We start from the raw sequence: 13,494 nt of genomic DNA on the forward strand, positions 1-13,494 counted from the left end.
ATAGGGATATATACTAATATAAAGATAGATATTAAATATATATGTATATAGAGACATTGGTATATCTGTATCTATATATTTTCTATAAAATTATTTTAAGTCTAGGTCAACCTTCAGAACGCAGCTTTTCACTGTTGCCGACGACTATTTCACACATATCAGATGTGTGATTTTATATCACTCCCTCTTTGTCTAGCTTTCAAAATATATATATACATATATATAACTTTGTTTCATTTTAAAAAGACCCAACGGCAATATTTGACCTTGCCGTCACCCGAAAAATTTTAAGTATAATAAAAAAATAAAATTTTCGGGCCAAATAAATATATATATATATATATATATATATATATATATATATATATATATATTCCACCACCTGTACAATCAACTATTATTTATACTGGACTCCAAAATAAATATATTTATCTATGGCATTATCATCTCGGTATCAAAATGTACCAACTCGGTGGTACGACATCGCTCCCAATCGCGGCGATAGAGAAAAAGTTTTAAGGACGCGGAAAAAAAGGTAATATATATATATATATATATAAAATAAAAAAATATGTATCCTTGAGTTCGGCCGAATGCGCAGTAAAAGTAATTGACCTTAAGCCTTCGCGCACAACTAACGAGAGAAAGATACTCTGAAAAAACTCTCAAGGCATGGGTTTTTGGTTCGTCCATGTGTGACCTATCCTCTGGTCCAATGGGTCTTCGAACCCGATTTGGGACAAGACCTTGACTCTCTCCAACCAGCCCAGCCATGCTACTCCTTTCTTATCCCCTCCGCCTAAAAAATATATATCATTTATTTTTTGTTATATTTTTTAACCGGCGAAATCTGTATCTATTACATTATAGCCTCTGTAATATTGATGACCTTCAGTTTTAAGCCTCCAATAGGGACTAATGTAAGCTGTCGGCAATCAGTGACGCAACATAGGGCAAGGAGATGAGTATACATGTATTTATATACATAACATACATATCCATATCCATTTACACATGTATATATATATATATTTATGTATATGTATACCTTGAAAAGCCCCCCAGAATAATATTAACTCAGGCCATAAATCAAGTGCATAAACCCTTCCTCTCACTGCTATTATTTTACATTTCACTTATGTATGTCGTCACACCGTCATGTTAACGATATGGCCCATCATAACACTACTTAAACTATACACACTCTTACTACATACTATTAAAGTATACATATATATGAAATTTTCAAATAATGTTGTAAAATAAAGATAAAATACTAAAATCTATTAGAGATAAGCTGAATGTTACCATACGAAGGCTGGCCAGCTCACTGTATATATATATATATATATATATATTTATATGTGCATACACGAGTATACAATAACGTCACTTGTCGCGCAATTGCGGAAGGCTACAGTAGACGATGATCGGAAGGCCGCAGCAATGTTAACATATCACACATATTTAAACATAAAACTCAAGTATTTATTTATAAGTTGATATTATTCTTAAATAAAAACAGCATTAATAAAATAAATATAATAATTAAAAAGTTATTTAAGTATCTCATCTGTAAACTCCTCGTGCTCATCTTTGTGAGATAGTCAAGGTCTGGTGGCCTCCAAAGGTTTTATGGCTAATGGCTAATATAATGCAACACATCTTTGTAATATTTATTATTTTCTCACCAAGAAAACACGTGGAAAAGTATTTATCTCCTAGTATTTAAGATTCTTTTGTCTAATAGTTAGGGAACATGGGAGCCGAGGGATCCCAGATAGGAGTAGACTACCGATACAGGCTGGTACCAGGTTATAAACAGCTAATACACACACACACATATATATATATATATATATATATATATATATATATATACGTGTTGCTGTGATAAAATAATAATTATTTAAAAAAAAAAACTCCTTTCTTTCTCTCCCATCAGAGGAACTTAATCGCCCGGCCTTGTCTGATCGTGAATTTTTCGAGTCATCGACGAAGATCTCGGAGTAGAGTTAGCCGAGGTCTCACTAGCATCGTTATATTGCTCCTCCAAGGTGCTCGCTTGTTGGCCCTGACTACAGACCAAGCATTACATGTATCACTGCAGTGTTACTGCTAATACTCAATACTACTCGCGTCGGTAATATTCTGGCTTTTATGTTTACTTATTATCATTATCATTATTATTGTGAGTATTAAGTGTGTGAAGACGCATGCTCGCGCATATAATTCTGCGTGCATTCAATTATTGTCGCCATTCAATTGCTTCACGGTCGGGAGTTTAATTTTGAATTGTCTAAGATTAGTTCGTAAATTTAAAATTCAAATTTGCCGCGTTTAGTTTAAATTTAAAAAAATTACAAATTAACGCGCGAATTATTTGACTGGGTAAAAAATATTTGAAAACAGAGGGATTAAATTTTGTGTTTTTTAAATCCGGCAGCCGCAATTATGATGATGATAAAAAAAAATATAATGAAATTAAATAGACGGTTTAAAGTGTTGGAACAAATGTAACAAACTAAAGTAACTTATGGCTCTAGGAGTGCATTAACCTCTTAACGTTGGCACTAAGTATAGAGCCATGGGTGCGCAACTACAAGTTAAGTTTGTAACGAATAATCGTACGCGCTTAACTCTCTCGACAAATCGAAAGTGCTGAGGAGAAATAGAGACTTTAAGGAGGAGCTGGTATAACAACCAAACAGGAGGAGGCCAACCAGAGGAGGTGCTCTGCTTGGTTATAAAGAAAGGAAAGAGAAAGAGAAGATAACTTATATTCCGCGGCTTAGCTAGACTTTCTCTGATCAAGTAGGAGAGCGAAAGTGAGAGGGCCTCCAACTTGTGTAGTCTCTATGGTTCTTTTATAAATATATATGATGCCTGGCCCTGACAAGAACCCAACGATATTCCTATACTATACACCAGAATCAGAAGCACCCTCGCCCCACTTAAATCCGAGCTCTGCTTTCACCAGAATAATTCACTATATAGTTTGCCAAATATTAAATATTTACTTATTTATTTATTTATTCAAGTATTTTTTTATCTTGTTCTTAATTAATCAATCAGTCGATTAAAATATCCAAAATAAATATTTTTAGTTTCCAATGAAATGATTGCGTAATTGGAGAAATTGGTAATCGCATTAAAATATATTTTTTTTTTTTCGGCATTAAAAATAAATACTGATATACATAAAAAATCTATATACTATGAAATGTATATTAATTGGGTAATAATAAAATAATTGTGTGGGTCAATTAATTTTTACGATCATGACAACTTGCTCTCCCCGCAACATCATCTGCGGCACGTGTCTCTCCAAGGTCTCTGTATTTCCGTTAGACGTCTTCACTATCATCTTTGGCACGTTCTCTTCGATTTCTTTTGATTTTATTGTTGGGATACCTGTAATAAATAAATATATTTAAAAATATACATAACAAACTTACAGTTAAACGTAATTACATCTGGTAATGACTTTGCTCTGTGTATTGACATGGAAATAAATTTAAAAAATATAATTGCTGGGCTTATATATTATGTATTGTATGTATTCCTGTAGCAAGAGAAATCTTATGACAATGGAGATAAAGAAGCACTTAGAAATTTTAGCAGTTCGTTGACATAAGAGAAAAACAACTTGCGTATTCGAGGGGTTAAACTCCTATCCGGGAGTCTCTATCGCAGAATATGTAAGAAGAATGGGAGAAAAAATAATAATAATGGTATAAAAAAAGTTGAGGAGAGACGGCGGAACCTTGAGAGGTTTAATGTCGTTTAGGGCCAAAGGACTTGGCTCTACATGAGACACGTGTACGACAATCGATCCATTCTCTTCACTAGTCTTTGGCACGCCTCAAGGTTGTTGGCTTTTATCAACCCCAAACTACTGTACCGATGACCTCCCGACCTTTTTCCGCGGCTGGACAACCCAGTGCGCCAGTAGGACACCACATTTATTTAATACATTCTAATGCAATCCTTCTAATACAAGAAATTCTCAGCATCCAGCATGTGACTGTAATTGTTTTTTAATTTATGTAAAAAACAAAGTTGCTATGGGAGTTTTGAGTGCGAGCCGTTAGCTAAAATAAAAAAGTATGAGCGGAAAATGGACGAGGGTGTGATATAATAATTCGATACACCTAAAAGGTCAAAGCTCGGAGTTTGGAGCAAAGACCGGCCTTGACTACACATGTATGTGTCTGTGTATATTACGTTCGATCCAAAGCCCACGTGCCCTCGCATTTCTTCTACCCTCTATCATTCTCCTGCTCCAATTCTTATTTTTCATTCTCTTCTCATTTTTTTTCGTTTGCTTGTATTTATTTTAATTTTCCCTTTCTCCGGATGGACTTAATTTTTTTTACTTAAAAAAATTAAAAAAAAACAACTCAGGATGTTGCCACATCTATTTTAACACAAGTAATAATATGATGATATATATTTTGTTGTACTAGATATCATATCTATCGTAATTATTTCAATAATTATTTTCAGTTTTCATTAAATATACGTGCATTCATGTTTGCTTAAAGTTCAACATTCAAGGCCGCACTTGAACAAATATTTAATTATAAATATAAATGATAAGAACTAGATAAATTGCGAACTTGAAAAAAAAACATTTATGTGATATATATAATTATATATATTTATAATTAAACAATAAATTTTAAATAAAAATACGTTACCTAGAGCCGGTGCTTTTCTTTTTATTTTACGAGTCCATGTTTCGAAACAGTCCTCGAGTGCTAGGTTCCAGTGCTTATCAAAAGCTGCCACATAAGCTTCTATATGTCCTCTTATACCTCTGACACTTCGCGTGTAGACCTTAAAAAAATAAATTACAATTAAAATTTATAAAATACTGTCTTTTCATAGTTTTGTTTTCACTTCTGTCGGGTCTCCAATGACTGCCAATTTTTTTTTTTACTTTTTTTTGTCTTGGCAAATAAATTTGTACTGAGATTTTTAAATACAAAAATTTTCCGGTGTCATGGACACTAAGTTATTGAATAATTACTAAATGTGAGACTAAAAGCGGCGATGTTTTATGAAAAGTGTCAAAAAAAAACTCCGTTGGTAATTTATAAAATTACTTCATTGGTGTATGGATATTTTTTTTTTTTTAATTAAATTTTTCGCGTGCCTTAAATGTGCCCTGAGATTTTGAGTTCCGTTCTACGTTTCTACCCATGTAATTTTTTTTTTCAATGAATTATGAAGTAAACAGAATATGCGCTCTGAAAAATTTGAATTTTTTATCTTTTCTTGTAAATGAAAATAAATATGCGCTTGCGCAAAATAAATATTCAAAATTTTTCGATATCAAGGATATGCAATTACACTGTGAAAAATTTCCATTAAATTTTACTATGGGTGCATTGTAACACTGGACCATAAGAAAACTGGTACAAAATTTACAAGTGTCCCATAGTAAACGTATGCGTATAGGTCCCAATCGTGTCATCTGCGCATACCGTTTACTATGGGACACTTGTAAATTTTGTACCAGTTTTCTTATGGTCCGGGGTTACAATGCACCCATAGTAAAATTTAATGGAAATTTTTCACAGTGTAGAGTGCCAGACCGCGATTGGCAGCGAATTTTTTTTTTTCAACCACAAGTTCCTAGAAAAAATATACTAAACTAATTAATACAAGTTACAAAGTATAATATTAAACTAGCTGTTTATATAAATATATATGTATAAAGAAAAACAATTAAAACCTTCGTAATTTACCGTTTATTATCATGTGTTCATGAAGCTAATGTAAATATTTAATTAACCGAGGACAATCGTAATTTCTCAATTACATCCAAATGTTTCCGTATTGGTAAATAATTTTTAAATTCAATGTTATTAAATAATAATAATAATACTAATTTAATAGTATATTATATTTTTTTAATTGTTTATCTTTTTAAAAATAATTATCGATTATTATTTATTTATTATATTTTTTCAATAACTATTGTTAAAAGTGATTGCATTAGATAACCTTGAGATGCAAGTTTAATTACTTTTTCATTGTCGCCCACTACATTTACGCGAAAAAGATAAAAATATTGAAAGAGAAAAAGAGAGAGAGACATAAAATTAAATCAAAAGGTGATACCCGGAAACGTATATATATATATATATATATATTTACTGTAATGAAAAACAAGGTCCTCCTATCGATGTTTGCACTGATTTAACATACGATACGCGCTGAGAATAATTATTTAAACATGTATTTATTTTTAATTTATCGGCGGAGAATTTAAATTTTATTTTATGAGTTTAAAAATAATTTAATTATTTTGAAATAATATTATTATGATTATTGGTATAAAAAATATTATTTACTTATTTATTTATTTATTTATTTTCATTAACGTTTAATGGAATATGACCTCGTGGTGACTGCAGGCAGGAGGCAGGCATCAGTATGAACGAGATGGCCTTGAAGGCCCACAAGGCCATATAAGCGATGTAATGTCATGATGATTAGTCGTCCGGACATGCGATATGTAGGTTATAGGGGCCGAAAAATTTATTGGGCATACTACATATCGTTATTTATATTACATATCATCAATTTGTATAAAACACGATCATTTGTTCGGTATATCTTTGAATATAAAACTTATGATGATGATGATGATGATGATGATGATGATGAGGACAATAATAATGATTTTATTCACCGTCTTATCTGGAGAGCTGATGTAATACATTCTGAACTTGAAATGTGACCTTAACAGTGGATCATAAATTTCACAAGGCCCTCGATTCAAGAGAAAAAATAATAATAAAGTATCACAGGAATAGCGATACTCGTCGATGGGATTCTTATTCTAGCATAGGGTGAGACTGTCGTCATAGCTACGAATGTTGACCCCCACGAGCCATCGGCTGGCGCGAAAAAAAGGCTTGCACGCGTTTTAAGAAACTGTGTCACGTATGTTTTTACGCAAGCGCTTACTTATTCTTAGCCGATAGTAGTAATAATAAAAAGCTATAAAAAATTTTAAGAAATATACATTAAGTTGAAGAAAAGATTATTTAATGTACGTATAGATAATTTGTCGGCACTTTGATCAACTCACACATTTTATTGTTGTTTTTTTTGGTAAATAAATGTATGTGTAATGTACTTGCCTTAACTCGTGACTTAGTCTCCATACATGTGTAAATAAGTTGTAGAGGCCCAATTGTATTTGCCATGCGTGATAAAACATTTCTGCCACTTTTCAAAGCGTCGTAATTTTGGGCTTTTATTTCTTTTGGCTCTGTAATTAAATTTAAATATATAGACTTTTTTTTTATTTATTTAAAATTCAAATTTTAATTTAAAAATTTAATATACATTAAAAAAAATAAAAGATTTCTTGAAGCAAAAAATCTATATCCGGCCCGAGAAAATTTTTGCATCAGGAATTAATGATGAAAATTTTCCTGAGCTAAAAAAATGTAGCTGAAGATCCGAAATTTTTCGTGGAATAAAAATAAAAAGTCAAAAATCCTTGATCTTAAAGTTAGCAGACAATTAACAATTTTCGGATTTTTTTTTGAACAAATCAACTTCAAAAAAATAAAAAATAAAAATATGCACATGTAGAAAATTAAAAAATATATAGGTGCAATTTTTTCAAATATTTTTATTTTTACAGTTTATCATTTTTAGAAAAATTCAAAAATTATTAGACGTTGACAAACTTCAGTAGCATGATCCTGGTTAACAGACGAGTAACAATTTTTTGATTTTTTTTTTCTTCAATAAACCAATTTAAAAAAAAAAATGCACATGTAGAAAATTTAAAAAACTATAAGCGCAATTTTTTACAATATTTATTTTTATAGTTTATCGTTTTGAAAAAAAATTCAAAATTATTAGATGTCGGCTGATTTCAGTATCATAAAAATCTATTAGATTTAGATTTCTGAAATGTTTCGTATTGGTGCCAGTAAGTCAGCCGAAAATTTCAGTCACCCCAATTACCTCTCGTCATCTTTAAGCAGTCAAATTACATAAATTGTTTTCATTTTCATTACACGAGAAACATTTCAATCTTCAAGAACATCAAAAAAATTTTTTAGGCAAGAAAAAATTTCTTGCACCAAGAAATCCTCTTTTTCTGTGTATGGAAGCTAAATAATTTATCATAAGTAAGAGTAAAAGTTAATTATACCAGCAGTAAACTCTTTTATTGGTCATTAAAAATGACTAATTTTCTTATTGATATTTAAAAAAATAATCAGAGAGGGAATTATTGAGGGGTATCATAAAAATCCAGGTATACAAGACCCAAGGGAGCGAATCAGGTACAGTCTGGTGGTATATAGTGTCAATTGGCTTTCTCCGATAACTTTCATCCTACTAATATAACAGACAAGTAGTACAGAGACCGCTCGTACAGACCCGGCTGAGAGGAAAAGAAGACTATGCTACCAGCGACCAGAGCTCGGTAGATAGGGAATAAAACGCGAGTGAGTGGATAAGATAGACAAGCAAAGTACATAATAGTAAAGCTAAATTTTCTCTTTCTAGTCTTGGTTATTTTTCGCCTTTCTTTGTCCCATTCCACAATTTATGTGTGCCCGGGAGAACATAGAGGTGGATACACTTTTATACCAAGGAAAGGAGTAAGGAGGGAAAAACTTTCACTATCGCCTGATCCAAATGGCGAAGACGAGAGCAAGAGTTTACGTATAGTAGCGTACGTATGCTACGTGACATGAGAGCAGTAGCCACGGAAGAACTTTATAGTAGTCTAGTCTCGTCATTATCCGAACATTTAATGATATACATTTACCCGACTTACTTATTATATATATCTATATCTACATCTATACATACACGCAAATGTTACTCTACTATCATTAGATCCTCAGCAATTTGTCTATAAAAAATTAATTTTCCATTTTTTTTTTAAATTTTTAAAATCGACTTTCGGAGTTGTTATGTATCTACAATATTATTTTTTATTTTTTCGTATTTAATTTGTTTGTTTTTTTTATTTCATATCCCAAGAGGCTTCTTTAGATGCGATAACACGGCCTCGCCAACATTTGTGCGCCTTGTATATAAAAGAAACCGTTAGGTTTGCACACGCAACACACACAAACACAACTCGAATAACAGAGCAAGAGAGAGGAAGCCCGTTCTGTGTTAAAAAAATATTTTTTCACCAAAAATTATTTTATACTAAATCTCAAATTAATTTCACTTGTTAATTAACGTGAAACTAGTCATCAATTACTAAATAATTAAAATACACGTAAATAAATTTAAAAAAAATCTCAATATGTATATGCATTTTTATATATGTATACATATGTATTGATATGTAATAAATTATGCATATGTAAAAAAAATGCCCAGATCAACGGTCCATTTTTTTTTTAATGAGTTTCGATGGTCAGGTGAATAGTGATGATTAGATAGACTTAAATTTGTCTCCTACCCGTGGATGATCCCCAAGTTGAGTCGCGCTGGGTTCAACGTCCTGCCGGGCAGCGCACCCGAGACCGACCGAGGAGGCAAGCGAGCGCACGAGCAAGCAACCAAGCAACCGCACCAGCAGCCTACTCCACATGTATATACAATATACCTTCCTCACTCTTGCAGACTCTGGTTTACGTGAGCTAGCCGTAGGTACTGTTACTTTCGCGACAATAAGGCCCTTTGAATTTTCGCTCCTCTTCGCAAGTTATTGCGCGATCCAATGCAACCGCAGCTACTCAATGAAAATATATACCAGAGTGCATTGTCATTTTTTAACATTTTTTTTTTTGAACCTAAATCACAAAAATAAGTCGGGTGATTAAAATAATATTTGATTAATCGCTGGTCTATTTTGAATACGATTAGATAAAAAAAAAAAAATGTAATAGTAATTTAGTATATGTATATATTATTAGGATAGGTCAGTGACTAACGTGAGTACAGCACACTAAGACCCATGGAATTGGATCACTTGGTGTATGTACACACATACGGGATGAGTATTTTAGCTGGTGTGTACTGGCGACTACCAACTACTGTACCGGAAACCTCCGCTCCATGTGTAGTGTAACAAAAATAAAATGAACGTAAATTAAATTATGCAACGGCTCTTAAAATGTATTACTAACTTGTTTTATTTAGGGAAGTTAATTTTTTTTAATTTAAATTTTTAAAAAATTAACCGCGAATAATTTGCAGAATCGGGTTTACTTTGTAAATAATAATGATGATAAATATAAAATGAAAAGTTGTTATTCAATGATGTGGAATTTTATCGATGGCAATTAATTTTGACATAATAACTCGCGGTGTAATAAATAATAATTAACGTCGATGGACTCTGGTCCAGAACACACGTGAAAATCTGCTGGTTGTCTCGGTCTTAACTCAGTGTAGGTTTTGTTTGTGTTGCTCGGCTGCATAAGTAAAGCGAGAGATGCGAGTAAAGAGTTAAGTTGAGGTCGACGGCCGAACGCAACAAGTGCTGCACTTGGTACATATACCAGCACACAATCCACCCTACGTCCCCACCCTACTTATTCTGGCATTGCAAATATATGTGCAACTAAGAGTTACCTTCTCTGTCGACCCTTGCATTGAGTAGCCTTCACTTACTATTGCTCTCTTACTTTACACACATACATTTGTATATTTGTATATTTATATGTGTGTACTTAGAGTAGTTTTCACCAGGCAATTTTATTTACTTGCAAGTGTTTAAACTTAACAGTCTCAACCAGCTCATATGTACTGAGATTTAAGTCCGCTTGAGTTAAGTACAAGTTTAAGAGCAAAGACGATAACCGATGAAAAAATACACAGAAAAAAATAATTTCTTTGTGTGAGAAAAATTTTACAGTGAATTTACAAAATAATTTTTTTGGGCGGGAAAAAAATTTTTTTGAAATGAGGAATTTTTTATTTTGGAGTAATGACTAATTTTTTGCTTCAAGAAAAGTTTTTCCCGTTTGAAAAATTTTTTTTTTGTCCCAAGGAAAGTTTTACTCACCCTAAGAAAATTTTTACTTGAACAAGAAATTTTTCGCATAATGAATTGAAAAAAAAAATAGTTTGGGAAGAGAAGAAATTTCTTACTCCAAAAAAAAGTTTTTCCCGCCGAAAAAATTTTGTTTTAAATTCATAGTGCAAAATTTATCTTACGCGAAATTTTTTCTGTGTACTGAAATAATAAAAATAATTAACAAAAAAATAATAAAATGGAGAAAGATATTAAGAGTGATGAAGATAAATGTAGACATGCGTGACTTTCACACATGTACTTTCACACATATACTGATGAATGCATCACGTAAATATAAAACTACACTGGGTCAGGGATCCATGATTTATCGAGCGGCGCGTGCAATTGGCCGCCGGCCAATAGATAAATCATTATTCGGGGTCATTTAAGGAACTATTTTATTTATTAAATATATTTTAAACATTTTAACCAGAATCGTCATTTATTCATGTCACTTTTGCTCGGCAATATTTTATGTTTAAAAAAAAATTTATGGATCAAAGCAAACGGATTATGATTTAGCTCCGGCTTTAGTTTTCTGTAGGTCAGGATACTTAAATTACTGTGTAGTGTGCAAGTACGTTTTTTATCTTCTATATATATATATATATATATATATATATATATTATTATATTATATTATATAGTTTTATTATTTGTACGGTATATATATTATGACCTTGGTGGTTGCTCGTTAGATAGATAGTAACTTGAGCCAGCTAATACAATCTGGATGAGAGTCAATATCGAGTTTTGTCCGTGTGTGAGGCCGTGAAACCAGGTAGAGAAAGAGTGCGGGAGGTATAAGATCGAGATAGCGGTACTTCTGAGTCATTCATTGCTGATTTAAAAGATTCATTGCCACACATTAAATGCATTAACTTTGTTGCCTATCTAGTACTTAATATTCACACTAAAAAACATTAATCATTATCATTGAAATTAAAAAAAAAACCTTCAGCTACACTTTCATCTTATTTTTATTTAGTATCTATCTCTACTATACCAGAAACAGTGAGGGACTAAAAATATGAGTGTAAATACTGACAAGCGGCAATTTTGAAAATTTTTAAATAAATAAATAAAATTGATAATTTAAAAATCAGCGCGCGCATTTTTAAAAATTTAATTTTCTTTATTAATTAACTAATTTATTTAAAATTTATAAATTCTCATAAGTGTGAATATAACTGACAATTATGAATTTTGTAAATTTTTGAATAAATACAATGTGAGAAAGAAAAATTTTAAAATTCGTATTTAGATAATTTAAAAACAATCTCGCGCTTTTTTGAAAATTTTATTATTTAAATTTATCAATTTATTTATTTAAAATTTATGAATTGATGTCTGCTACATTGACACTCATACTAAAAAGTAAGAAAAAATAGATTTTTAAATTCAAATTCAAAAGACCGCGCAGGCGCCATCTAGAGCCCGACACTCGAACGAATTTCTAACCTCAGTAAAAGTCGCGTGTCTGAGATATGTACTTATGTCCAGTATATTTATATATGTATAATATAAATCTATTATATAATGATTTGTTTAAAAAACTTACCAGTAGACACTTTGCTAGACTTTTTATTTTCTTTTTTCGAAGATTTCGCGCTCGGCTGAAAATTCAAATTAAATTTGTGAGAACAATATAAAAATGAATGTCAGCAATTTAATTAAACATGTAAATACTTACTTTTATTACAATACCTTTAAGTGCTGATTCAAATTTAGTAATATTATCATATGTCGGAGCTTTTTTAACAGGAATTTTAGTTTTCTCTGAATACAAGGCCTTCAGCGGATCAAAAGATTCTTTAGTTGGGTCCAAACTCTCGTCAGATGAACTCCCGGCATTCTCCATTTTAAAACTGACCAAGTTCAAATTTTACGGGCCAACCTGTTTGACGAATCCTCACCTTCATTATCTTATTTTAGTTTTTAAATACTTTCATTTATTTATGACGTTTAACAAAAGATGAAACCATGGCTTCGCATACTTTTTGTACCTGCATTAATAATTATAATAATAATAATAATAGCAATAATAATAATAATAATAGAGGCAAAAAATGCACACTTAGCTGCACACCAACGAGAAAGGATATTCACCTTTGAGAAGTAGAAACTTTCTTTCTTGGTTAGTTATTACATAAATACAACAACTAGCAAATATATACATGTATATAAAATATATAGTTTAAGTGCTGGCCAGAAATCCAGCAACTGGATAGCAAGAGAGTAAGATTACGCGCGCAGGAAGTGAAACAACCTACAGAAAGAAAGTTTTCATTTAGTTTTCACTTTCATGGAAATGTCGACGTTCACATTATTCTTAACTTGCACTTACACTTGGCCATTTAGCTGTTGTTGTTATTGTTGTTGTTGTCTATTATGTGTAATCACTCAATCTTGAACTAACTATTGGGTCTGGCATGACTTCAAGCTCGGAGCTGGCTTACAATTTA

General features: G+C 31.6%; 2 protein-coding genes across 7 annotated transcripts in view; one reads left to right on the forward strand and one right to left on the reverse strand.

Moving 5' to 3' along the window:
- LOC103577048 (ecdysone-induced protein 74EF) overlaps positions 1-13,494 on the forward strand; it is a 64,658-nt gene that overhangs the window by 9,614 nt on the left and 41,550 nt on the right. The window lies entirely within an intron of this gene.
- LOC103577047 (U7 snRNA-associated Sm-like protein LSm11) lies at positions 3,152-13,378 on the reverse strand. 3 transcript variants are annotated; one of them, XM_008557526.3, is made up of 6 exons: positions 13,139-13,378; positions 12,723-13,035; positions 12,591-12,645; positions 7,161-7,291; positions 4,704-4,842; positions 3,152-3,414 (listed from the first exon to the last, which is right to left on the reverse strand). In XM_008557526.3, exons 2-6 carry the CDS (start codon positions 12,888-12,890, stop codon positions 3,263-3,265), a joined length of 645 nt encoding a protein of 214 aa, XP_008555748.1. In that variant the 5' UTR covers positions 12,891-13,035; positions 13,139-13,378; the 3' UTR covers positions 3,152-3,262. The 3 variants fall into 3 exon arrangements, with proteins under 3 accessions (XP_008555748.1, XP_008555747.1, XP_008555750.1); XM_008557525.2 differs by having other exon boundaries at positions 13,107-13,159; XM_008557528.3 differs by lacking the exon at positions 13,139-13,378 and having other exon boundaries at positions 12,737-12,872.

Source organism: Microplitis demolitor, chromosome 7 (genome assembly GCF_026212275.2).
Source record: "Microplitis demolitor isolate Queensland-Clemson2020A chromosome 7, iyMicDemo2.1a, whole genome shotgun sequence".
NCBI lineage: Eukaryota > Metazoa > Arthropoda > Insecta > Hymenoptera > Braconidae > Microplitis > Microplitis demolitor.